Raw genomic sequence first — 27,226 nt, 5'->3', positions numbered from 1 at the left:
ACTTCAAAACACTTTGGAAAGATTGAAACTTTGAGGGGAACACGAGACAAAAATATGGAATTGTGTGTTTTTGACGGTGCGTGGAGTCTTGATAGGACAGCTGCTTGTTGTGTGATGAAGGAGGTGATGTGGTGAAGTCCTCCCTGTTTGGAAGATCCCAGAGGACTTTCCCACACAATTTTTAGTCAAACTGACCGTGAACACACCCGACAACACCGGAAGTTACGAAAGAGGCTTTAAAAAAAATCACAAACTCGTTTTTCTGACTAATGAACCAGGTTCTAAAATTTACTACAACGTCGTTGCAACGTTAAATCTATTTAAAAATACATTTTATTAAAGATTTATTTAATAGGTTATGGAGGGGAAAAAAGATTTCTCTGGGTCATCCGAGTCATTAACTATAATTGAATATTTCATAAAAATTCTGGAAAAGTTTATTGACGTTTCATTGCCTTTAGCTATATATGTGTATGTTAATTTTTTTTGCTACACTTTAAAGACGATGATTAAGTTTTAAATGAGTAAAAATGAAATATTTCAGCTTTAAAAAAGGGAATCGTTGGTGCTTTTATTTTGGAACCCGTAAGCGGAAGGAGAAGTCGTTTTGAGAAGCTGACGCGCAGACCGCCCGCGAGACTTTTCTGCCTCATCTGCTTTTCCACGCGGCGTTTTTGCGTTTTTTCTGCTTTCGTTTAAAAATGTGCGCGTCTCGCGGACCCAAAGTGGCCGTTTGTGCGGACTGAGCCCCCAGCGGAGTTCGGTGCCGGTTTCGAACCCGAGGCCGTTTGGACTTTTCCCCCTGCAGTGCTTCACGCGCAGCGATGTGGCCGAGTGGACTTTTCCTGTCTGTGCGGGATCGTTTGCGGGAGTCGACGGCGGGTCAACAGCAGCACATCGGGATGTTTTGAGCCTCGCGGGTGAGTGATGGCGGAGAAACGCGCGTGCTCGTGAACTTTGAGTCGTGTGGGTTCGCTGGGCTGGACTGTTCCATCGCATCACATGAGAAAATTAGGGGGGAAAACTTACAAAGTAAGTGTATAAAGTTTCTTTTTACGTTACATTTTGTTTCATTAAATGTAATTTCTGTATATTTTGTAAATCTACAAACTTTACTGGATACAGAATTATTATTTTGTCTCTAAAGTACAAAAACATCCCTTATTTTTCCTCTTTTGATGAACAGCATAGAAAACTGAGGTTCTTGGGTCAGTCATGCAGTCAGATTGGGGCTTTTATTTTGTAAAGTGCTTGTATAGGAGTCATGTGCAGGTGATCCACGAATGTTGGAGTTCATGAGTGGCTGAAGGGAAGGCAGTACCTGTGCAGGTGTGGAGCCGTTTTACGAGCGTGACTTCAGTTTACCGGTACATGCTGTCATCAGGTGAGAGTCTGCAGGCAGACATTTTCAAAATAAGAGTCTTGGTGATCAGGTGTGGATCAGACAGATCCATGCTGACTCATCCTTTGATTTGTCATGCAGCTCTTTACCTTTTATTATGGGATACATTGCCACCCCCGCTGCAGTCTTGCAACACCAGCCCAGGACATGTCCCATCCTGCAGAGCGTGTCTGAGCCTGCTTGTTGTGGCTGTTCTGAAGGTGGAATTAGGCCTAATTTAACGGCAGCTTTCGGCTCTTTTTGCTTTCTTCATGACCGGATCGCCGTCACCACAGTGCGACCTGCAAAATGAGACCTGTGAAGTGCCAGAACCGGGGCGTGATCATCCAACACAGTCACCAAGTCCCAGAGATGTTTTCCAAAGCAACTGAAACCGTATTTCACGTTGATCTGGTTCCCGTGGATGTTTTGATCTAAACATAGCTGAAATCAGGGCTTGCAACTGCATGCAAATCTCTCCACACCATAATTACAGACGGTCTGCTGATCCGTCTTCCTGCAGCTCAGGAAGCGCAGCTCCAGCCTTCCTGTACCAAAGCGCCACACAAAGACGGGTCCTGCAAGTGGGTCAGTGTTTGGAGTTTCTTTGTCGTGTCCATGGTTCTGCTGGTGATGCCGCTGCATTCCGGGGCAGACATACGTTAGATGTGGGTCAAACTAAACAAAGCGTCATTTACCAAGCTGCACGCCTCCCGTCGGTCTGCAGGAATGTCACTTATGGAGGTCACATCACGAGCTCCAGACTGGCGTCCTGATCGTTTGGGTTAGGTCAGGCGACCACACGGACACTGGTATTGGTGAAGGAACACGCCCCAGTCATGTATATCCAGACCGTCACGTCAGATTTTTTCCTCGTTTTCTCCTCCTGCCATCGCCGCCGTCTGTTATGTGCTGATCTTTGGTGATTTACAGCGTCTCAAGTCGTTTCAAACGCTGGTTTTTCCGAGTCCTAAGTCAGTTTCATTTATGTAGCAGAAAAAAAAAAGTTCAACAGCAGCAACCAGCATCAAACCAAAACCTAAACACAGATGAAAACTTCCAAAGGATCAGCTAAAATTGAAGATAAAAGCTGAACCATCGATCATTTCCGTTAATAGAAACGTCATGATCTGTTCTGAAAGCACTAGACGCCGTTGATCCGACACAAAGGAAGAGACTTTCTAAGATGAGGGGCGACAGTTTGAAGCATTTACTACATTTGGTCTTTGCAGACATGATATGATGTCAAATCAGGATCAGCTTAAAGTGAATTAAAAGCCGGATTGAAAACTCAAAAGTACACATTGTAAACTGGAAGGAATTATTATTCAGAATTTGAAAAAGAAAACTGTAAACTGAAAGGCTGAATATAAAAATGGTTAAACTTAGAAATCTTGAGTTGTAACAGCAGCTGTTTTGTTTTTTCGTTTCTTCCCTTCTTTGCTTTCGGTCCTCAGTTTACAGTTTCAACTCAGACTTTTCAGGTTTTCCCTGCTGAGCCTAATTCTATCTGGGGGGGCGGGGCTTTGAGCCCATTGGCTTCTGGGACAGTATTCCCGTCGGGTAAAAGAGGTTATGACATCATTTCATCCGTGAGAAAACTGTTGGAACAGATGTTTGCATTCGTTAATGTGGCCGTTAATGACAGCGCTGTCACATTAACCCAATGAATCATGGGAGATGTAGTGAAGAAACAGTGGCACTGATGCCGGACTGTTATTCTTGCTGTAACGAGAGTCCCTCTGAGCCATGTCGGCGCTGTGAAGTGAGGACGTTGCCCACTTCTGATTGGTCGGATTGATGATGTAGACCAGTGTTTTTCAACCTTTTCTGAGCCACGGCACACTTTAACCTTAAAAAAAATCCCGCGGCACACCAGCATCCAAAAATTTAAAAAAAGAAGGAGAAACTCATAGTCTGTATTGATCTACAGCCCCTCCACAATCTCACATGCATTTTTGAGATAATTCTTGCAGAAAAAGCTGGAAACTGCAGCTTTTTTTTTCTAAAAGATTCAATAAAAGTTAAGTTAGAAGATTTAAAAATAGTTTGATGCGTGTTCGTTGGTTTCAAGACGTTTAACAACAGATCTCCGTATGCGCTGTCACTCTCACAACCCAATGCATCATGGGAGATGTAGTGCATAAAACGGCCGGAGATCGCGTCTCTGAGCTTCATTGTTTTGTTCACTTGTTCCACGGTCTGATACCGGATTCTGTGGAAAGCAACAGCGCAAAAGACGAGCTTTAGCTGTATTTTTGTTAGAACTGAGCGACTTTACGAGCTAAATCGGGACAAGGAAGTGAAGACTTTAACCACTTCTGATTGGTCAGACTGATGACATGTGATTAAGCCCCTCAAGAATGATTGGTGGAGACAGTCAAAAGAACGGGACTTTTCCAAAATACAGCCGGAGCTGCAGCTGAATCGTGGTACGGTCATTCTTATCAAAATGTCTTTAATAAAATAAAATAAACGCAAAGAAAAAAGTATTTTACGATCTTTTATATTCCTAACTCCTCAGTGTTTTATCAGGGCCTGTTTGGATGAACAGAGAGCTGAAATCCTGGAGATGGGAAATGCTTTTAGATCAGTTAATGAGGGCAATTTTCCACGGCACACTTGACCATCTCCCACGGCACGCTAGTGTGCCGCGGCACACTGGTTGAAAAACACTGATGTAGAGCAGGGGTGGGCAATTAATTTTTGCCGGGGGCCACATCAGAAACCTGAATTGTGCAAGAGGGCCACTAACTTTCTTCCGTTGTAAAATGCTTTTAAAGTAAATATTTTTAATAGCTGTTACTGATATTCAGAAGAATAATGCATTCTGTAAAGTGTAAATGTTTATATCAGGGTATGTAAAATTGTGGTTTATAGGTCAAAAAGGAAAACAAAAACAATTATTGAATCTGTGCAAATGCCACAGGAGGCAGGTGGTTCCAAAAAACTAAAGGTTTATTTAAATAAACAAAAGGCACTGCAGGGCAGGACAAGCAAAACCAAAGCAGAAACATGAACTAAGACTTGACAAAGCTAAGAACTGACTTGACTAGATGTGACTTGGCTTGACTTGAAAATGAAAACATAGCAACCTGAGAGGGGGAACATACCATCACAGTTATCAGTTTTTAACTTGTTAATCTCCCCAAAAAATGAACAACAACAAACTTAACAAATTTATAGAAATAGAGCAACACATCAGTATTCATATGTATTGTGGAACAAACGATAACTTTTAATGTTTTCCATCCATGTTACCTCTTCAGTGAGAATAATCCAGTCTGTTCTGGGCTTGAACAAGGGCACAAAAATCTGGCTGAATGTCTGAAGTGGCAATGCGAAGAACAGCTGAGAGGTGGTCATCAGTCACAGAGGATCTGTGTTTGGATTTGTTGAACTTCATAACTGAAAATGCCTGTTCACAATGGTAGGTAGAGCCAAAGAGGACCAGGATCTTCTGAGCATGCCTCCTCAGGTGTGGAAAGTTCTCCTTTTTAAGGGAGGAGTAGAAGTCCAGCAGTGACACTGACCTGAAACGCTCTGCCAGGAGCATATCAGACTGCAGCTCAATGAGTTCCATCTGAACTTCACTTGGTGCATCATCCACAATGCAGTTGAAGGGAGAAGAAACCACATGCATTTCACTCTCAAGAGTTTTGAAATCTTGAAATCGCCTTGAAAACTCTGCATGCAGTGCTTCTAGCATGGTTGAGTACTTTTGAAGGTGACCCTCTGGTCTTTTGGCTTCCTTTAGTGTTGGCAAGTGTGTCAGATTATTGTCCTTCACTTGGCTTGAGAGAAACTGCAACTTTCTCATAAAAGCCTTCACTGCACTGTACATCTCATGCACAAAAAGCCCCTTGGACTGCAGTTTGACATTTAGTTGGTTCATTAGTGCAGTCACATCCACAGCGAATCCAAGGTCTGCCACCCAGTCTTCATCTGAAAGTTCTGGGACGTCATGACCTTTGTCAACACAGAAATCCTGAATCTGGCCTCTCAGGTCCCAGACACTTTTCAGCACCTTGCCAAGGCTGAGCCACCTAACAGTGCAGTGATATCTTATGTCACCATGTTCAATCTCATTTTCCTCCAAAAATGCAACAAATTGTCTGTGATTTAATGCTCTCGCTCTGATGAAGTTAACTGTTTTGGTGACAACATCAACAACGTGTTTCATTTTTAACACTGTCTTACACAGCACCTCTTGATGTATAATACAATGCAAAAATGTCAACTTCTGCACAATTTCTGTCATTTTATCCTGCATTCTCTTTAAAAGTCCAACATTTTTTCCAGTCAGATTTGGACAGCCATCTGTTGTCACACCTACAAGTTTGTCCCACTTCAGTTCCAACATGTCCAAACATGCATTTACCTCTCTGAACAAGTCCTGTCCAGTGGTTGTCCCTTTCATTGATCGCATGGCTGCCAGCTCCTCCGTGATTTGAAACTCTGCAGTTATCCCACGTAAGAAGATGAGTAGCTGGGCGGTGTCACGTATATCGCAGCTCTCATCCAACGCCAGAGAGAAACAGTCAAAGTCAGCCGCTCTGCTCTTCAGCTGAAGCTCCAAGTTTCCCGCGATGTCCTCAATCCGCCTCGCCACCGTGCGTCGGGACAGTGAAATGTTCTCAAACGCGCTCTTTGTCTCCGGGCATATCAGCGCAACAGAGTCCAGTAAACACTCCTTTACAAACTCTCCATCAGAAAACGGCTTACTGTTCCGCGCAATTTTGTGAGAAATTACAAAACTTGTCCTGACGGCTGCATTTCTGGGTGCGTGAAGTTTTGTCAAAAGTCCCTGTTGTGTTTGGAGTTTTTGGAGCAAAGCTTCAGACTCCTTTGCACGTTCTTCATCAGACAGATTTCTGTATTTCTCTTCGTGCTTAGTCGTGTAGTGTCGATTCAAATTATAATCTTTAAACACAGCGACCTTCGCACCACAGATTAAGCACACTGCTTCACCTTTAACTTCTGTGAAGAAATATTTGTCTTTTTGAAAACACGACATTCCTTATCAATTTTTCTTTTCTTAGAGTGTGCTGACATCTTGAGGGTGAGCTGGCTCGCATCATTTGTTGCTGTTGACATTCACTCACGTATGCGCAACTGTCGTAAAGCAATGCTTTTCAAAACAAAAGTCCACATTTCAAAATAAAAGCAAAAGGACGGCAGATGTTTGTTTGACTTATGTTCTTTATGACGGGCCTCTTGCAGGCCGGACAGAGGCGTTCGAAGGGCCGGATGTTGCCCGCGGGCCGTAGTTTGCCCAGGTCTGATGTAGAGGATGAAACCTCTAAGAATGATTGACAGAGACAGTTTAAGGCGGGGGGTGAGACTCCAGGCCTCCAGGTTCCTGTGGCCAACGTGTTTTCCAACCAACCAGCCATTGAAGCTCCTTATTGGCTAAACACACCTGATCCAGGTAATCAGCAGCAGATAAGGCAGGGTTTCTGCATGATCTGCTGCTGATATCTAGCAGTTGACCAAAGTTTGGACACATTTTTATTCTTACGAAATAGTATTGAATGAAGATGAAATGCAGAGAAAAAAAAGTCTTTGAAGAACCTGTGTATTGCTAAATACTCAGGGTGGGACTTGGTCCTGTTTGAATGAACACAGAGCTGAAATTCTGGCAACGGTTAACGTTTTTTAGACCAATGAGGGGAAATGAAATGATTTCCCACGGCACACTGGCTGGAAAACACGGATCTACGGTAAATCCTGCAGAAAACTTAAATGTCTTCCTCGTCTTTTCCTAATTTCCTCGCTCCTAGGCGATGAGTAACTCTTGTTTTTGTCTTTTTTTAGGTTGTTCCCAACAGGACCCCAGGAGGTCATGGCGGTCATTCAGCACCAGGAGATGCTTCCAGCAAACCACTGATCTGGGACGCTGCTTTGGTGATAACGCCCGGATTAGCAGTTTTCGTGTTAGCCTTTGAGGGAAACTCCTGATGCTTACCCCTGTGGAGAACTGAGACTCGCCCCACCCTCATCATGTTGGCTCTGAGACGGGAACAGAGCAGGCGGGGCCTCGGAGAGGCGGATCGCCTGCAGAAGGACGCCCCCCCGGCCTGGCAGCCGCAGGGCCGGCCGGCGGCACAGCCGCCCTCTCAAGAGCTGGGCATAAACATCCGGGAGAAGATCTCCAAGTGGGAGGGTCTAAGTCAACATAGCGGCGGCCAGGACGGGCGGGTGAAATCGCACCCTTCCTTCGTTTCTCGGGTTCATCCTGGAAATCTCCCGGGGAAGACGGGAACGCCGGAGAGCCGCTGGGAGGAGCCTCATCCCAGACAGAACCACTGCCGAGGAAAAAGCTTGGATTTGTGGGAACATCCAGGAAGCGTCTACGGCGTTCTCGATGTCGCCAGGCGGACGTCTGAACCCACAGAAAAAACGAACACGAGGTTCTCGACCACATCGGCGGGACCCAAAGGACCGTCTCCTCCAACGTCTGGAGTGGAAGCTAACTGCACCTTTTCTGCAGCAAAGCAGTTTTTCAGCGGAGAAGCGACCTCCGAAGCTCAGGGGAAAACCGCCGAAGACCGGGACGACGGCATGCCCGCCGGGAACTTTTACACCTCACGGGGGTTCTGGCGGAAGCTGGAGGGGAACCGGCTGCTTTGGGAAAAGGGGGAAGCTGCGGGTGAAGCTCCTGGCCCCCCCAAACCCCGGCGGACATTCAAGTACAGCGTGACCAGCAACGGGCACGCCACGCCGCTGAACGCCACGTCTTCGCCAAACAGCCGCTGCAACGCCAGAAGCAGGAGGAGGGGGGCAAAGCCGCCGAACTTCCCGCCGCCCCCCTGTCCGGTCATAAAGTTTGACGGACTTTCGAGGCATCAGAATAGCAGGTGGGTCAGAACACGCATGCACAGACATGGCGCGGGTCTGAGGAAAACCGTCCCGCTCATTGAATTGGAAGATCCTGACCCACATCAGACCCTCAGCTGGACGGATTCCTGTCTGTTTACGCAGCCGCGGCTGGACTTCCCTGCAGGTTCTGGGAGGTTCTGCCAGAACTCAATCACTGGCCCCAGTCCTGCTGTGAAGTCACATGATATCTGGCAGCCATTGTCTGGTTGTGACCTAGTTTCTCAGCAGTGAAGGGCCGTCCCCATCATCATCATCATCATCATCATCATCATCAGCTGCAGGCGTGCTCACAGTCAAAGCAGGAGGAGGTGGTGTCTGGGTTAGGGCTCCATTGTTCAGTACTTTATGTGGTATTTACATGGTCAATGTTTTAATGTATCTCTTGTGATACTTAAGGACAGGGTAGGTACAAAGAAAGTACCTTGAATATACTTATTGTGTTTCATGGTACTTACCACGTATAACAAAAGATGAAGTAAACAAACTAGCATGAAGGAGTGCCCAGAATTTATTTTCTACTCACTTAGTAGGTTTGTGTGTTTCATGAGATTCGCCATGTGTAAGAATTTCTGTGGTACTTGATTGTGTTTTTCATTAGAATTAGGGCTTCACGATATGAGGAAACGTGCGATGTTAGTGATTAATACTGCGATGATGATGTAACTTGCAATACATGAACAAGTAGCAAAACAACCAAAAACACTTTTCCATTTCACTACAACAGTTTAATTTAAGTTAAAATTATTCTCCAAACGAGGCGAGCGTCTAACATCAAAGGGCTCCATCCGATTGGTCGATGATGTAAAGGCGTCCATCCAATTGGTCAAATGCATAAATGGATTTATTTGATACATTAAATACTTCAAGCTGCCATAAGATTGTTTTTGCACATATAGGCTAACCATTTATCGCAATTTCCGCCGTCTTTTACGATATCCGCCAGGGGTTGACATAGCCCAGAAATTTGCACTGGCCCACAGGGCCAGTAGTTTTTGAAAGTCACTGGCCCGACACCGCGCACAGCGAGACCCGCCGCTCCGCAGGTGCTTGCAACTTTAGGGGGGTCCGGGGGCATGCCCCCCCGGAAAATTTTAATATGGTGCAATTTGGTGCATTCTGGTGACATCTAGCACTTATTTATACACTTTTCAATGACTAAAAATAGAGCATATCAAACTTAAATCTGCTCTAGTCTGTTTCAGATGTTTTGAAGAGAGCGCTGCAGTGTAGTAGGAAACACTAGTTCAGAAGTTTTCATGCTGCTTCTAATCACTGCTATTTCACATTTGTTCCTAATCAATAGTTAAGAAGTTTTATTGACTTTTTTGCCCTGACTGCCTTAAGGTTCTGCGTTTTGTTACTGTTGCAAAGTTACATTTACTTTTTAGTTACTTTAGTTACCTAATTAAATTAAATAATTGAAAAATTAAATACAATTAAATTACTGAGATCATTCAGCTAACTAGAAATACTTACTGCTTACAGTGTTGTAAAGAAAAACAAAATTAAGTAGTTTGACCTTATACTCCATTTGAGTCTGAGATTCAGGTATTTGGAGTTGCCTTTGATTCTTTGACATTCAGCTTAAAGCTTAGTGCATACAGTTTCATCTTCAATGCATTCATTAAATATCTTGCTGTCCATACTACTAATTATACCCGTCACTCCATCTAACATATTCCTAACTATTCCTGCCATGTCTTCCACCTCTCTGACATGCTTCAGTCTCTCTTCAGTGACGGTGTTGGATTTATGATCATCGCGGTGAAAAACCACCAGGGGGCGCGCTGATATGTGTGTCAGTTTAAATATATCTGCCTAAAATGTAATAATAACCCACTGGCTTGTTCCTTCGTTTTTGCTGTTTAACATTGTTTAGTATTGAATTGTTACATTCAATCTTCTTTCTCTTTCGGCTTTTCCCATCAGGGGTCGCCACAGCGAATCATCCTTTTCCACCTCACCCTATCATGAACATCTTCTACCCTAACGTTAGCCAACTTCATGTCCTCTGTTAAGACATCCATGTATCTCCTCTTTGGCCGTCCTCTTGCCCTCCTGCCAGGCAGCTCCATCTCCAACATCCTTCTACCAATATATCCACTATCCCTCCTCTGAACATGTCCAAACCATCTCAGTCTGGCTTCTCTGACTTTGTCGCTAACACAGGCAACATGAGACGTCCCTCTGATGTACTCGTTCCTTATCCTGTCTAACCTGGTCACTCCTAAGGAGAACCTCAACATCTTCATCTCCGCTACCTCCATCTCAGCCTCTTGTCTCTGTCTCACTGCTACCGTCTCTAACCCATAGAGCAGAGCTGGTCTCACCACTGTCTTGTACACCTTTCCTTTGAGTCTTGCTCAAAGGACATTACATGTTACATTACATGTTACATTCAATAAAGTTTGAAAAAAAATTGAGTGAGCGCGTGCCGCGTGGTGCTCGGCAGTGACAGCCGCGCGCGCAGGCGGGAGAGGAGGAGAAGAGTGATAAAAGGTTTCCCATAGAAACCCTTGAAGTCTGAACACAGGACTAGCAGAAAAAATGAATTATAAAGACGAGGTAAATCTACACGTTTTCGCAAAATATACTTTATTGTAAAAGGTGAAAAATGTATTAATTGTTAGATATTTTAGTGGCCCAAGCGGACAAGTAAAAAATAAAGTCTTGTGGTCCGTACTGCTCGAAAAACAGGACCGGGTCAGCGGACAAATGGCTATGTCGAGCCCTGTCCGCATTGCACAGCTTGATATCGTGATAACGATAAATTTGCGATATATTGTGCAGGCCTAATTAGAACTAATGTTAATAAAAAGAGATTAAGTCCATTAATGGTTGTGAAATTTACCTGTGCAGTTATTGTGTGCCTCGTAGTACTTTTGTACCATTTGTAAGGAGGAAGTAGTTACACAGAAACTTCCTTGTAAGTACCATATAATTACACTAAAAAACCCTGCAAGAACCCAGTAGGTACAGCAAAAGTACCATGTAAATACCACTGCAGTACCATAAGTGTAACTGGTCTCTGTAAGGAAAGTTCAGCTTTTCCTGAACAGACTTTGACTTTAGGTGAAAAGTCCAGAATTCTGGCGGGAGGTGGATCAAAGTCTGATTCCAGGGAAAATCCCGTATTCTTCTGCGAAGAGGCGGAGACGTTTGTTTCTTCACACTCACCATCAGCGGTTTGTCCTCAGACTAGGGCGCTGGTATTCCATCAGAACCAAACGAGTTCTGGAATGAAGAGGCCAGAGAAACAAGCGAGGGGGTGTGGCCAGCCGGATAGATCTGACAGGTTCACGCCCAGGACAATCAGCTGTTTGTGACGCCTGTGACTGCGACAGCTGTCAGTCAAACATCACCTTCAATGTTCTTCTTATAGAAAGAATCCTATACATCTGAGAAGAAAGAATGAATGTTCTTATGAAAACAACATTTAAAAAAATCTAATCATTTTGTCTGAATGGCCTGTGGACCAGAACCGGTCCGTGGGACAGTTGGTACCGAGCTGTAGAGAAATTAAAAACGGGACCTACATTTTTTCAATTTATTTTTAATCTGATTCTGAAGGAAGTTTTATTTTGGAAAACTACTGGATTCTTTCCACCACATCTGACTCCTTCTTGATGTCGTGGAAAATCTATCCGCTACTTTCTGAAAGCGGCTTCACCGACCGCTAAGCGGAAACTTGCAAGCTAGCAAAGTTAGCAAAAAAGAAACGTATGTGGAAAGTTTCATTACGCAGAAAAGATCCAGAGAGGAAGCCATTCACTTCAAAATAAGACAGCTGCATTTAAAAGATAAAAACCAGGAGTCTTTACTCCAAATATGGATTCATTGTGACAGTTGTTCCCACAGACCATAATAACAATAATAATAATGCAGAATATTCAGCAGCGGTCTAATGTTCCAAGGATGCTGCTCATAAAGTTGTTCAAACAGTGGATTCACGTTTATTATATGTAGAAAATGCCCGTTTAATGACTTTTTTTTTTTGCAGCACCGTCAAAGTCGGACGAGGCTAAAATAGAAGTCTGATTTTTTTAGCCTCCACTTTGACAGTTTTGGGTTCAAATCTAGATCCCATTGAAATGGTTGCTACAGGAAATCTGGTGTACAAATAGTTTAAAGCATCGGCAGATACTTGAGATATTTTTTAGGGGAACTTACGCGGCAAAAGTTAAGGGAAATCAAATAATAAATTAAAGAAATTTATACCATGGTCCGGGTTAATTAAATACTCGGTTCTGATTGGCTGGTGGGTGTACATTAAAAAGTGATGAACCACAGTGATAACCGCACGGGGAAAAAAGAAGTTCCGGTCACCTAGCTTAAATGTTTCGTATCACTGCGCCGGCTTCTTTAAAACAACCTTTTGCTTCATCATTTGGTAAAAACAAGCAGTAAGAGATGAACTTTCTCTCTGAACTGATGCTGTATTCAACCCAGATCAGCATATATAGATCGCCGAATCTTGACTGCAGCAGTGGTGCTGCGCGACACGGACTATTTGTTCTATCACGTAACAAATGGTCCGCTTTTTGTGAGAAAAGCGATCCAAATTGTAAAAAAAAACAAGAATTAAGGACTAAAAACTGGTTAATATGTATTGCTTTTGTAAGTGACCATGGTATAAGCGGGTTAATGGCCTTCGAAGTGTGCATTATTACTTTTTAACGCACTTCGCGGAAGCAGGACGGTTTAGGCTTCCACGGCGTGCGTTAAAAAGTAATAATGCACACTTCGAAGGCCATTAACCTTGCGTAATGGCCACTTCTACAGGCCAGGCGGTGAAAACTTGACATTAAACCTGGTCAGGGACCTCTAGGTGCAGCTCTTTGTCAGAAATGACAGAATATTGCTGTTTTTAAATAACTTAGAATCCCCCTTAGTAACAGAAATACACAGCACCAATGCTGAGCTTCCACTGGACCATAAATAAATCACTACTGTAATTCACTCAATGCAAAATGGTAAAGCACCAGAACCCAGACAGGTACCCTATAGAGTTTTATAAAAAACTCTCAAATTATCCCCTATCATACTTGATATGTTTAATGACTCTTTATCCCGTGGTTCCCTCCCCCAGACATTAACTGAAACACCAATTACCCTTCTGCTCAAACCAGGTAAAGATGGTAAAGACTGTAACTCATACCGACCCATCTCTCTCCTCAACTGCGATGCAAAGATCTTAGCTAAAGCCCTCTCTCTTCGTCTGGAAGCCACAATACAGGATGTGATCTCTGATGATCAAACTGGTTTTATGCCAGGGCGCCACTTATTCAGAAATGTTCGTCGACTTTTATACATAATTTACTCTCTTGCCTCCGGAGCAGAGGCAGAAGTGGTAATTGCACTTGATGCGGAGAAAGCATTCGATAGGGTGGAGTGGAGATATCTATTAGCATGTTAAAAGAAATTTGGTTATGGTTCCAACTTCATCTCCTGGATCGAGCTCTTGTATAAATCAGCCAAAGCCTCTGTAATTAGTAATGGTAAGCGGTCACAATACTTTCCGTTGTCACGGGGTACTCGCCAGGGTTGCCCACTACTATTTGCTTTAGCTATAGAGCCCTTATCTATCACACTTAAAACTTTCCCATCGATTAGTGGAATCCACAGGGGCGGTAAGGAACATAGAGTATCTTTGTATGCAGATGATTTATTGTTATATTTGTCAGACCCCATTCTAAACGTCCCTCACATAATTCACGCTTTGAGGAAATTTGGGGCTTTCTCTGGGTACAAATTAAACTTAAGGAAAATTGAATGTTATCCTGTTAATGATCTGTCTCTCCAAATACAAATTAGTGCCCTACCATTCCAAAAGTCCACAAATGGATTTAAGTACTTGGGTATCAAAATTACAAGAGATATACAACATCTCTATCAAAATACTTGTCATTTATTAGAAAAGACCAAATCAGACCTAAAGAAGTATAGAACTCTTCACGTATCCCTGGCAGGAAGGGTTAATTGTATTAAAATAACTGTACTCTCCAAATGTCTTTACCTTTTTCAGTGTATCCCACCTTATATCCCTAATTTTTTTTTTTTTAAATCTCTTGATAAGGCTTTTGTTTCATTTAAATGGGATGGAAGGAAACCTAGGCTACGGCTTGAATTGCTACAGTTTTAGAAATCAAGGCGGTTTAGCCTTTCCCAACTATCAGTACTATTACTGGGCTTCAAATGTAAATATCTTACATTGGCGCCTCAGTCCTGATATGGACTGGTGCCTTCTTGAAGCTTCATCATGCACCTCAACTTCCCTCCGTGCTCTGGTCACCTCTGACTTGTCTCTCTCTGCCCTTAAATACACTGATGACCCAGTCGTCATAAATACTCTGAAAATATGGTTTTAGTTTAGACGGAACTTTGACTGTGGGGATCTCCTGCATTTAAGTCCCATAAACATGACTCACTTGTTACCCCATGCAAGGCTGGACTCTGTTTTCATTCTCTGGTAACAGCAAGGTATTCATTTGTTCAAAGATGTACATAAACTCAGTTTTTGCCAGCTTTGATGATCTTTCACATAAGTTTATTCTCCCTTGGGTTAGTCTATTCCGTTACTTCCAAATTCGCCACTTCGTTCAGCGTCATACCCCAGACTTTCCGTATTTGCCGTCATGCTCAGGTATAGAAGCACTTTTAGAAACCCTAGTACATTTTAGAGGATTTATCTCAAGAATATATGATCAGATAACTGCCTTAAAAAACACAAATCTTGTAAAACTCAGGGCAGATTGGGTGAATGAGTTGGGGGAGGAACTGGCTTTGGAGGACGACATATGGAACGATGCTTTACTGAAAGTAAATGGCAGCTCCTCCTGTGCAAAATTAAACTTAATACAATGAAAAGTTGTACATCGCATCCACTACTCCAAAGCTAAACTAGCAAAGATCTATCCCAGTGTAGAAGCCAGCTGTGATGGATGTCACCACACTCCTGCTGACTTAACACACATGTTCTGGCTGTGTCCATCTCTGACGTCCTACAGGTCTGTCATTTTCAAAACATTGTCACAAGTTCTCAAAATTAATCTTCAACCCAACATGGATATATTCGGCACCACAGATAGAAATCAATCCACTCTAAGTAAACGAAATAAACATATCATTGCTTTTACAACAGTACTTACACGTAGAAGGATTTTACTACACTGGAAGTCAAACAAGCCCCCCAAAGTGTCTCTATGGTTTTGTGACTTGTTACAATTTATGGAGCTAGAAAAGATTAAAACACTCTAGGGGGGTCCAGAAACAAATTTCTATCTGTGTGGGGCCCGATGCTATTCTACTTTAATGAGCTCAAAACTGTCCCCAAGTAGCAGCTTCCAACGACTTTCCTGTTTTCACATTTGGGTTCCTTGTACCATCGTCACTCTGAGCTTTAGTGGCGCATGCCTGCTTAGATCACTTGACATAATCATCTGTTTAAGTTTATTTGCGTTTTTTATTGGCATTACTCCCCCCCCCCCCCATGTTCTGTGGGGTGGGGTGGAAGTGGGATGTGTTTGTCTTGTTTACAAAAAAAAGGCCATTGTTTGAACAATTTCTGTCATTTGACTTTGTTTTTGTACATTTTCTGTTTTCTTGCTGCTCAATAGAAAAGATTCAACTTAAAAAAGCAAAGCTTTTCATAAGATTTTCAGGTTTTAACTGGATCTTTTGTTGTGGCTTCATGACGTCTGCTCCCAGACTTCTGCAGGAGCTGAAAGGTCTTTGTTGGCAGAGTTTCAGTGGAGTTTTTTGCTTTTACTTTCTCCTTACTGTTTTTTCCTGTTGTTGGATGATGTCATTTTAGTTTCTGGTAAAGATTTTCTATGAATAAACGTCTTCCTTTTTAGTGTTTCTGCTCGGAACTGAAGCAGCAGCTTCGTCCTCATCTTTTAGAAAATGAAAGAAGGTTATTAAAGCCTAACAGCGTCGGCGTCACATCCGCTCATCTTATCAGACTTTCCTTATTTTCTTATTTTTAAGCCTCAGCTGGTTATCCTTTGGAAAGCAGCCGCGTCCGTTTTGACCTTTTTCCCTTCTGTTCCCGCCACAGGAAGTCCTTCGAGTACGAAGATGCCGCTCGTATGGCGGTCCAGCTAAGCCTTCTGGGAGATGAGTGTGTGCACTCAGGCCTCAACCACGCCTACTCTGATGACAACATATATGAAGAAATAATGCGTAGGTCCACCTGTGTCGTACATAAGAAATAAACTAATAAAGCGTGATTAAAAATGTTTATTAGATGATAAAAAAAATGTTTTGAAGGTTTTTGGGATCTGACTGATGCCCAAAGTCTGAAGCTGCTGGGGTCCTTCAGCTCCATCCCATAGTTTATGTTCTCCTGCATCAGTTTCTAACAGTAAAGCATCAGATTGTCCGTCTGACTCCTCCCTCTCGCCTCCTCCAGCCGATGGGAGCAGAGAAGATCCCTACGAGGACGTGAAGCCGTCTCCAGCGCGTTTTACTCCTCTGAGAGCTCAAACCGAAAAGGTGAAGCAGGATCGTCTCTGAACCAATCTAAGCCGAAATGACCCGAAAACCCTCACTAACTCCACACGTCTGTGACCTTCAGATGACCTCTAAACCCCAGACGTTGCAAGGATACGTGGGCAAAATGGAGAAGAAGATGCTGCAGGCTTTCCTGCCCTCAAAATCCTCAACGTTGGCGCCCCGCCGCTCAAACGCACAGAGACCGTCGGAGACCCTGCAGGTCAGTGATGAGACGGGCCGCTCGCTGGGTGGATGTGTGGAAAGATGAGTCGGGTGAGAAGAGGGGGCGGGGCTTGTCAAACAGGAAGCAGAGGAGGCTGTGAGGAACAGATAGCTCCCAGCAGACTTGACGCCGCTCAGCCTGGACTTTGAAAAGTCCCCCGAATGGCTGTGGAGGAGCGGTCCGGCCGGAGGAGACGTTTGGCTGAGAAGGTGAGACCGGCGGCTGCCGGGGATTTGGGAGCAGGAACGTAGCCTCAGGACGCGCCTCACGTCACTGAACCGGTTTGACTCTCCGGTTTCTGGTTGTTCCACTCTGTCTGCTTTGAAGGTGAAAATGCAGAACCTTTTGGTGGAACACGGACTCTAAAGAGTTGCTTCCTCTGCGTGTCGCTCAGCTTTGGACTGTTCTGTCGCGTTTGAAGCTCACGTCGGTCTGGTTTAAACCCTGAACCCAGAGATTTCAGCGCTCGAGGACAGGAACAGGAACCTCCCTTCAAAGTTCTGAGGTTTTTGGGCTTTCTCTCAGTGATGTTCTCGTCTTCTGCTTCACAGTTTGTCAACAAAATTGAGACCATTTTTGATGAGAAGCGTGGGAGGAAGAGGGTGAAGAACCAAGGACTTGTTGTCTTAGGTAAGACGACGATGATGTCACACACACCAACCCTGGATCAGCTTTAGAGGCCCACTCCAAACATCCTTGAAGAGATTTTAAAAGCGTCTTTTTAATGACGGTTATGTACATGTCCTCCATCAGGAGAGAAAAGCCAGAAGAGCAGGTTAGAAACAGCAGAGTGGGTCTTTAAAGCGGCTGATTATTGAACACAGAGTGTCTGTCTTGGCTCATAGAGTCTTTTCCTTCCTCCTCATTCATCTCATCTTCCTCATGTGCAGAGGAGAGCATCGGGCCAGACAGCGACCCTGAGGACGGCTCCAAAGGTACCGCCGCAAAACAACCGTCTCCTCCTTGGAACGCACTGCATAGCCCAGCATATTAACTTTCATTAATTATATATGATCAATTTTAATATTGTTTTTAATTTGTTTTTTAGTGGTAAATGTCATCATGGTAAATTGTTGTTTTAAATAATGAGGAACTGCCCAAAAAGCCCCTCTAAATGTCGTCGTCCTGGTGATGAAGAACGATCTATTTTTCTTTATAAGTCCTCTCCTCTGTCGGCAGTTCACATCCACTCCACGCTGAGGCGCCGTCCGGGGTACCGGACCCTGGAGAGAGACCTGATCCAGCTGCAGCAGCAGCAGCTCTTCCAGCTCTTCGTGGTGGTGTCGCTGAGAAAGGGCCCCCAAGGAAACGCCTACGCCCCCGAAATCACTCAGCAGTTCCCCAAAATGGTCAGAGCCACACTTCACTGGAACGTTGCTCCTCCGTATGAGGAACCCCTCGCCATCGGCCGAGGAGCTTCTCTTTTCATGAAATGTTGTTATTGTTGTTCTGCTGAATCCCATATGTCATGTCCTGGATGAGGATTTCCCTCAAGGAGGTTTCTGGAGTTAGCGTGACGCTGCAGACGTGTCGGAGGCGTTTTACCCTTCAGCTCCAGGAAACACGTTATCTCTGATCACTGGACGATGCGTGCAAACAGAATCAGCGTTTTCAGAAACCTTTCAGGCACATAGGTCGCTGTAATCACCAGAATGAGTGCTCATTGGTTGTAGAAGCTCCTGCTCTTTATTCATATTCATCGAAAATCCTTTGAAGTGGATTTTATATCTCAGATTTTTTCCACTTCAGTTTGAGAAATCGTCTCGACCCTCCAAAGAAACAGAGGATCAGCTGAAGGTGATTCCGAACTTCTGCTTCCCCGACTCTCAGGATTGGAAACCCACGGCAGACATGTCCAGGTGGGTTTAGACCATTGACCATATCTGAGAACTGGACTGAGTGGCCCCTCCCTAATGGCGTTCCAAACAGGAAGTGGCTCCAAGAAGCCAAAATCCCATAGACTTCCACAGAGAAATAAACAGCTGTTACTCATTTTATTGGTCAGAATGAACATCCTGGATCTGATTCCTTTTTCTTAAACATCTTCTTGATAATTCTAATTTTTTTCTTGATTCTTTTTCTGTAGTTCAAGTTATTTAAGTCATAAACTGAGCAATCAGACGCCTCAATAAAAGTAGGTGGAGCCTGCTGCCCCCCACTTCCTACGTTCAAAACCTTTGACAGATCTCATGTAGCCAACTTTCAAGTGGTAGGGGTGTGGCCTATCAACAAGCTCACTCCTGATAGGCCAAAGTGGATGTCATAGAAACTCAGACCGACTCGGACTGCTTCCTGACGACGTCTGGCTCCAACATGGCGGCTCTGATCATAAATATCCATCCATCCATCCATCTTCCTCCGCTTATCCGGGACCGGGTCGCGGGGGCAGCAGGCTGAGCAGAGATGCCCAGACTTCCCTGATCATAAATATGAATAAGATAATTGAATATCAGGAGATAAATGTCATGGTCAGCGTGGATTTGTTCAGCGTGGTTGTACAACATCAAACAGGAACCATCAGATCTGCTTCAGGCTCCGCCTCCATGCTATGGATGGTTCCAGAGGTCCGGTTCCTTCTCCAGACGTTGTGTAGAACCTCAGCTGTTCTTCTATGCTGGCCTTGGAAAGCAGGAGCGTCTCCATGTCGTTCCTGTTTGGTCTTCTTACACCATAAATACACGAATATTTAAAATATGTAGGGTTATTAGAGTTATTCCACTCACTGTTTTCATTTATTTCATTATTTTCTGCCTTTCAGTGCTAAAGATTAGACTGTTTTAGGTCACAGAGGAACAGCTTTTGTGTTGGTTTGTTCTTCATTGTCTTGACTTTGGCTCAGAGGAACTGGACCTAAACTCTTCTTTTAGTTTTTATGACTGGACTTCTGGATGCTTGAGAACCTTCAGTGACGGGTGGATTGTTGTCAGGAGTTTTTCCAGCTTTTCCTTGCGTCTTCAGCGGACGGATGAGGCTCCTGGTGGCGTTTCCACATGGCAGACGTGTCAGAAGCGAGGTGGCGGCGTTCTGTAGATCATCATCTGAACTGTCCTCTCTGGTTGTTTCGCAGTGAAACCTTTTCCTTTGTCCTGACGGGAGAAGACGGCAGCCGCTGGTTCGGTTACTGCCGTAAGATCCTGGTGAGTTTCTGCTAACGTCTGAATGCGCCCGAGCCTGGGCGTGCGGAGATATGGCGGCGGGCCAGGCGCTTACTCAACCTCTCAGAGGAGACGTTTATTACAGGCTATAAATTGCGTCATAATCCAGAGAGCTGCAAAAATTCAGTTTCTCTCCCCTGATTTCAGCCTCACTCCGAGTTTCAGTTTCAGGAAATCTTAGCTTTTGTGGAAATAGTCTTTGCAGTACCACATGAGGTGGGCGTGGGGGGTGGGGGTGGGGGGCTATAGGTGTAGGACTTTAAATTTTGATAGATTTCATGATCTGAAACCTCTGAAATGTGAAACTGTGTCCAGCCTCGCGGCAAAGGGAAGAGGCTCCCGGAGGTCCACTGCATCGTCAGCAAGCTGGGCTGCTTCGACCTGTTTGCAAAGGTGAGCCGGCAGCACACCCGCCCAGGTGTTTCAGCGGGCTGCAGGCCTCCTTCAGGCATGATTCATGTTCCCTTCTAATCCTGCTAAAGAAACGCGTCTGTTTGAACGGCTAATCCTCAGAAAGTGCTGGGTGTTCCTGCAGGACTCTCTTTGGGCGTAGCTCTCACTCCGTCTGTCTGCCTAGATCCTGGAGGAGGTGGAGAAGCGCAGAGAAATCTCCCCGGCGCTGGTTCACCCGTTCATGCGCAGCGTCATGGAGTCGCCGTTTCCGGCCCCCGGACGCACCGTCACCATCAAGAGCTTCCTGCCCGACTCCAGGAAAGATGGGAGCGAGGTAACTGCCGGCTGCCACGCCCGTCCTGTGGTTTCAGACGACTCCAGGTTGTGGGTCAGAGGTCAGCGGGCAGCCGGGCGGCTGTCCCTGCTGCAACAGTTGTAAAAGCCTGAGGCTGTAACGCCAACCTACAGGGGGGGTTTGCAGAAAGAAGACCCGCTCTGATGTAAATCGGGGTTTTGTTGGGACATTTCTAAAGAAAATTAAGCTCAGAATTGCATTTGTGAGTATTTCTTTAATCTGCTTGCTGTGAATCAGGACAAGGCGAAACATTGCATCGTGTTCGTGACATAGAAAAATGTTGGGCGGGGCCACAAGCTCCCAGCTCCGCCCCGTTCTGATGCATCCACCTGCAGATGAACGGATCCGTCTGAGCTGGAATCTGGATCTAAGCTGCCCCTCTGGATAGCTCTGATATTGGTCACCATTTTTGTCCCACCAGTAATGTTAGGTCCCGCCCACAACTCAGAGGTGAACTTCCGATGAACTCCTGCCGCTCTGCAGAAACTATGTCCTAGAGAGCGATGCAGGTTTTTAGATTTTAGATAATAACGGCATCATCATAACTGAAGGACCGCTGGGAACGCTTTGACAGCAGATCAAAACGTGATCAGACTTTGACTTTAAATGTTGAATCAAACCCGGGGGGCGTTCAGGCTGCAGCACGCCGTCTCCATGTCACTCTCGCTCTCCCTGCAGGTGCTGACTCTGTGCCGGCCGGTGGACTCCCGGCTGGAGCACGTGGACTTTGACAGCCTGCTGCAGTGTCTCAGTGCAGAAAGACTCCTGCAGGTCTTCGCCTCCCTCCTGCTGGAGAGGAGGGTCATTTTCATCGCTGACAAACTCAGGTACCTTTAGCAGAACCTCAGCAGGGAAGCCCCTCCCACTCAGAAGTGATGTGTGCCGTTTCAGTGTTCTGATTCGAGTGCAGCACGTCCATGTAGAGAGGCGACGCCGTTTGTTTTGACAGTTTGACATTATTCTCGCATCCAGAGCGTATCTGATTTTCCAGTCTTTACATCATCAAAAGCCTTGTTTACTGGGAGTTACCTGGAAATATGCCCCCCTCTCCCCCCGGAGCTGTTCAGACCTGCACCAGACTGTTGGGTTTCAGACTCTGATGCCAAAGAAAAGACCTGCAGGCTGTTCTCAAGCTCTGATCGCCATCAAAGATTCATGTAAATGTGACAAACAGAGGAGATTGATTGATCTGTTGATTGGCTGTTGATGAGATCAATAGCCAATCAAGACGCAGAAAACAATAGACTTTAAAAAAGCAGGAAACGTTGTGCTGAAAGAAATCTGATGGTAGCGAGGGGCCACTGTACCACAGAGCAGTAAAGCCCTCGGAAATGAAGTCTAAATGAGCGTTTCAGACCTCCACGTACAAAACGCTCGCGTGCGTTCACACATCACTACACAAGTTTCTGGACTCTACGTTCAAAACACACGGCTGTAGAAAGTTAAAGGTCAAAAATTGACCAATCAGGGACTTGGATTTAGTAGTGATGTATGGATGGCGTCCTTTTTAATTCACAGAAGTACCAGCTGTTTGAAAACTGATCATGGAGGAGGAATCAATAATCACGCTTTGTGTCCGGCTGGAATTCTGTGACAAGCCTTTCATAAATTGGAATGAAGCTGGGAAACATTTACGCCGCCACGACATTTCACGGCAAGACTCTTCCAACTGCAGGTGCATGTGGGGCATCAGGTAGTGACCGCCAGAGTGAACGCCGTCTGCTCAAAGCGCCCGTTTCACACGCCTGCTGTAGATTAAGACTCCTGTTAGAGGAGTCACAGCTGCCAGCAGGAGCTGTTAGCTCCGCCCCTTTAAGCCAGCTGCTGCGAAGAGGCCCGTAAATCTGGTGGAAGTCTGTCATCAGTCTGGATGGTCGAGTGCGTCTCATTACGAAGGCGGGAAAAAGCTGAACTGATGGAATCCTAAGGACCTGGTGTTTTTTTACGCTGATGAACATCTTTGTTTACACGGAAAACAACACATTTCACCAGGAGAACGCTAATGTGTTTTTTCTGCTGCTTCCCAGCATGCACTGCTGTAGAGGCTGGCTTCCATAATGCAGAGTCAGATGTGCTGAAACAGTCGTTTTGAATTCTAGATTCGACTCTTTTCTCTTCCTGTTGCAGCGTCTTGTCCCGATGTGGCCACGCGGTGCTGGCGCTGCTTTACCCTTTCACCTGGCAGCACACCTTTGTGCCCGTGTTACCCGCCAGCATGCTGGACATCAGCTGCTCCCCGACGCCCTTCCTGATCGGCGTCCTGTCGCCGTACCTGCCGCAGCTGCTGGAGCTGCCCATCGAAGAGGTGCAGCCGCCGGCGCACCCTGCTGTTCAAAGGCCGCCGTTATGTAACCACGTGTAACCGCCGCTCTTTTCATCCCGCCAGGTGCTCATAGTGGACCTGTGCAAAGACAGGTTTGTCATTCAGGTGAGTAGACATGACAGAGAGAAGGGGCTGTTCCTCCTGGGAAAGATTGCTTTGTCTGGACCCGCCGGCGTGACAAAGGCCGACCTGTGCCACACACACGGCTGCAGATACGCATCTGAGTCTTGAAGAAACCCAGACAGGAACAAAGAGCGGCTTCTCTCCCTTTGTGAGGAATGTTTGTCCCGTTTTAGCGTTCCCGCTGAAAAACAAGATGAAGAATTTCCTCCATTCATTCTATAAAAGCAGAAATCTGAAATCCACCGTTCAGGAAGAAGCCAAAAAATGTTCCGATCTTCCAGATTTTTCCTCTCTTCTCCTGTTGGCAGATTTGAGTAAAAGTTACGGATGAGGTCACATTTCCACAAACAAGTCGTTTCACGTCAGCCGCTTCCTGTTTGGTCAGCTCTGGATGAAGGTGTTCCTCAGTCATCCAGGCGTTGTTGAAGCTGGGTCACAGCATCTGGACTCATTGTTTCCTTACCGGCAATACGATTCCAGATCTTTCTTGATGTCAGAAAACAGAAACACAGAGCCATGACCTTCTTACCTGTGACTTTCCAGAGATAACTCAGAAAAAAACAGAAAAGGAAATGGCCTAAAAATATTAAAAAAGAAGAAAAAGCCAAAACTCTGAATTAAAAAACTGGTGCAGAGATTCTGTTCAGGTGTGCACATATGCAGATTTCACAGTGACGGTGGTGAAAGGTGCTGGTCCGTGGAGTGGGAGCAGGGTGGCGTTGTGGGCGGGGCTGGTCCTCATGATTCTGTGGGGTCGGAAATGACCTGTATGGGTGGAAGGGCGGCTCCACAGATGACCGGAGCTGGAAGGATGACGCGCTGGAGAGGCTTCAGCACAGAAAGACATGGCCTCAAAAAAGGGACAGAGCTTTAAACTTAGAGGGAAATCACTAGAAAATGGTAGAATGGACCAAACATGCATCAAGTCCTTTAGACTCTACAAGAAATCTCATAAAATATCACAGGATCTCAGTAAAAGATCTAGCAAAAAATACCTAATCTCAAAGTCAAGACAATGAAGAACAATCTTCACAAAAACTAAAACCAGCACTTACTAGAACATATATTTTCATTTTTGTCTCCGAAATGACCATAAACGCCATTCTAAACTTCTAAACCCACCCACCCAGCCAGGCGCCGAGAGGCATTGGCGAATGAGGGGCAGGAGGTTCAGCCCCACCATTCATAGCATTTAACACAAGTTGCTTCTCGTGAGATCTTGTTGTTTTGGTGTAGAGCTGCTCAAAGACGCTCAGTGGGCGGTGCTGCCAACTAGGGGTCGGAGGTTTAAGTTGAAAAGAAGAGTCAGATGCCAAAAAAACTATTGAATATCATATTGACAGCATTTTAAATCGATACCAGTATCGCCGAACCAATTCTTCCCCACACCCCTGGTATGTAGTGTGTTCTTTTCCTGGACGGTGCGGTTCTCGTACCAGACGGCGTTGAGGTTTTTCAGGACGCTGCCCACGGCGCATCTGTAGGAGTTCATGAGTCCAGAAGCTGTGACTCGGCTGCAGCGTGTCCTGAATGAAGGTGGAGTCCTTCATCTGGTCAGACGTTTTTGCTCCTCTCCTGGTTGGAGATCTGTGTTTTTGTGCTAAAGTTGGCGCAGATGTGTGCGGTGAGCAGCAGTCAACATGACCTCCTTCTGTTTGGGCGGCAGCTCGGCGATGAAGACTGCATCCTCCCCAGCAAACTGCAGGCCGCCCTGCTGCAGATCCTGGAGGACAGGCTGGACATCCTGAGGCAAAGCGGGGAAGACGCCAGCGGAGGTTTACCAGGTCAGTGCAGACACCGGGTCCCAAAGGTTCATGTACAGGATCAACGGTTCCTGCTCGTCTGCTGCCATGACCCACCGTCCTTCTGTCCCACATCCGTCCTTCTGCTTCCTGCTCTGTTGCTGCTGCAGTTTCTGTCCCACAGTAGATCTTCTCTGTCCTCTCAGAGCTTCTGCTGCAGCTTTCCTCCTAAGCCTCCATTCAGAGGCAGTTTTCTGCTGCTGTTCTCTTCCACGGACTGTTGCTACACCGTTTGGACAGTCGGGTCTTCTTGGATTGTCCAAACTGGATCAAAACTGTTGGGCTGGACAAAGTTAGCTTGATGTTTGCGAAGCTCCTTCGGTTAACCATCAAAAAGTCAGCTGATGATGGTCCGAGTTCCAGTCTGTACTGAAACCTTTCAGGAGGTGGTTGTGCTGCAGACCTCCATGCTCTCCTCACCTTCTGGTCTTTGAACCTTTCAACCTTCAACCTTCTGTCCAGGTCAGCAGGCGGACCTGAGCTCGCTGCTGTCGGAGAGCTTTGTGCGATTCTTCGTGGAGCTGGTCGGCCACTACCCCCTCCACATGGTGGAGTCCTCCAACGGAACCAAGGAGCTGCAGCGCGACTCCTTCCGCAAGTCCCACCCGTCCCGGGGAGTCCGGCACTTCCTGCAGCTCTTCATGGAGACGCAGATGTTTGCTGGCTTCATTCAGGACAAGGAGCTGCGCAAAGGAGGAGGACGAGGTGACGAATCCCAAACTCTGAGATTCCAGCTGATGGAAAAGTTCCAAACTCTGATGCAGGACGGCTGTTCCTCAGCTTTTCCAGCTCCAGTTCCTGCAAAGAAAACGAGAAGATCCTAAGATAAAAACTGACCTCGTTAAAGCTAAAAAAGAAACCTCACAGAAATGTGCTGGGAGGCAAATTACAACAAAAAAAGACATTTCCACTAATATTAGAGTTAATATCTCATTTCTAACATTTTTACATGTAAGCTGTTGAGTGGGCTGAAGATGAGAGTCTGAGTGGGAATCAGACGGCGCTTCGGATGGTTTTGAGCTTCTGTTTTCCTTCTAGGTCTGTTTGAAACCCGCGCAGCAGAGTATCTGGACTCCTGTCCTGAACCCGAGCCCAGCGGCGTCAACAAAGTCCTGAAATTATTTGGTAAGAATCTGGTTGTAAAGTCCCGCTCCGACCCTCTTCTGATCTGTTTTCAAAGCGTCCCAAGCGGCAGTTTTTCGTTTGCTCCTGAATAATGAAAAACCATGAAATGCAAATTTAATCTCAATGTTGTTTATTGAAGTCGTCCACCACCAGGAAAACGCCACAAGATCTTGTTAGAAACGCCAAAAACACCGTTTTCATTGGAGCGGGTCTGTAAACTCATGACATTTGACCTTTTTTCTTTTTTTTTTTAGGTAGCACGATGAAACTCCTGCAGATCAAATGAAGCCCCCGGGATCTTCACCTTTACATTAAAGACTGTGATCCGGAGCAGCTGCCTTGATTTTTTAAGGAGAAACCGTCGTGTCTGAGTCCACATCTCCTTCAGCCTGGTTCTGTCCAGCTTCAGCTCTCCGTTTTATTCTGTATTTATGATTTTGTAAATTTGGATCGAGTTCTGGTTGTAAATAACTCCTGAGCTCTCTTTTTTTAAAAGATTTTGCACAAATTGGAAACCAGTGTTTGCAATTGTTTTGTATTAAAGCATGTGTTGGCTGAAGCTCTTCTCACCTGGCAGCGTTTTTGTGCCTTTACCTTCACTGTGGCCACGCCCCTAAGAGGGTGGGGCCAGGTTCCTACATAGCTGATGGTTTCTGGATCTGTAGGAGGTCTTTGTAGGTCTTTGGACCCCCCAGTCTGATCGTGGACAGCGCTGCTCCTCTTTAGTCTTTAGGCAGATCCTCCAGGGAAACTCCCACTGACGGCTGAACTGATCTCCAGCTTTGCTCCACTTCTTCTCCTGAAGCGTCTCAGAACTTCTTTTCATGCAAAAGACCAAACGGTTCAACCGTAAAAGACCCGTTTGTGGGGAAAACCGTTCCTGTAGACGTTTCAGTTCTGGTTCCACCCTCCTCCTCCTCCTCCTCACGTGATTCCCCTCAGCGACCCAGGAGGCAGCAGTGATGAGA

The 27,226-nt window shown here is 45.6% G+C and overlaps 2 protein-coding genes across 3 annotated transcripts; one reads left to right on the top strand and one right to left on the bottom strand.

Moving 5' to 3' along the window:
- The first annotated feature begins 582 nt into the window (after window positions 1–582).
- Window positions 583–26,827, top strand: dennd2c (DENN domain containing 2C). Of its 2 annotated transcripts, none has more exons than XM_011476670.3 (19): window positions 583–920; window positions 7,199–8,241; window positions 16,323–16,447; window positions 16,677–16,759; window positions 16,842–16,979; window positions 17,534–17,612; window positions 17,873–17,917; window positions 18,162–18,331; window positions 18,732–18,841; window positions 20,050–20,119; window positions 20,453–20,530; window positions 20,715–20,864; window positions 21,564–21,712; window positions 23,013–23,190; window positions 23,272–23,313; window positions 24,998–25,115; window positions 25,596–25,838; window positions 26,172–26,258; window positions 26,513–26,827. In XM_011476670.3, the coding sequence occupies exons 2-19, from the start codon at window positions 7,385–7,387 to the stop codon at window positions 26,542–26,544; spliced, it is 2,754 nt and encodes a 917-aa protein (XP_011474972.2). In that variant the 5' UTR covers window positions 583–920; window positions 7,199–7,384; the 3' UTR covers window positions 26,545–26,827. The 2 variants fall into 2 exon arrangements, with proteins under 2 accessions (XP_011474972.2, XP_023812088.1); XM_023956320.1 differs by having other exon boundaries at window positions 583–1,032.
- On the bottom strand, window positions 4,034–7,180 carry LOC111947639 (general transcription factor II-I repeat domain-containing protein 2B-like). The gene has a single exon (XM_023956321.1). The coding sequence runs from the start codon at window positions 6,396–6,398 to the stop codon at window positions 4,647–4,649; it is 1,752 nt and encodes a 583-aa protein (XP_023812089.1). The 5' UTR covers window positions 6,399–7,180; the 3' UTR covers window positions 4,034–4,646.
- Window positions 26,828–27,226: the final 399 nt, after the last annotated feature.

Source organism: Oryzias latipes, chromosome 7 (genome assembly GCF_002234675.1).
Source record: "Oryzias latipes chromosome 7, ASM223467v1".
Taxonomy (NCBI): domain Eukaryota; kingdom Metazoa; phylum Chordata; class Actinopteri; order Beloniformes; family Adrianichthyidae; genus Oryzias; species Oryzias latipes.
This window is presented reverse-complemented; position numbering and strand designations above follow the sequence as displayed.

What these genes read in the sequence shown, in the direction of transcription:
- LOC111947639 (XM_023956321.1), bottom strand. Translation starts at nt 6,398, where the DNA reads ATGTCGTGTTTTCAAAAAGACAAATATTTCTTCACAGAAGTTAAAGGT.
- dennd2c (XM_011476670.3), top strand. Translation starts at nt 7,385, where the DNA reads ATGTTGGCTCTGAGACGGGAACAGAGCAGGCGGGGCCTCGGAGAGGCG. An exon ending in GTTACTGCCGTAAGATCCTG is followed by an intron (nt 20,120 to 20,452) that starts GTGAGTTTCTGC and finishes AACTGTGTCCAG; the next exon opens with CCTCGCGGCAAAGGGAAGAG. An exon ending in TGGAGCTGCCCATCGAAGAG is followed by an intron (nt 23,191 to 23,271) that starts GTGCAGCCGCCG and finishes TCATCCCGCCAG; the next exon opens with GTGCTCATAGTGGACCTGTG.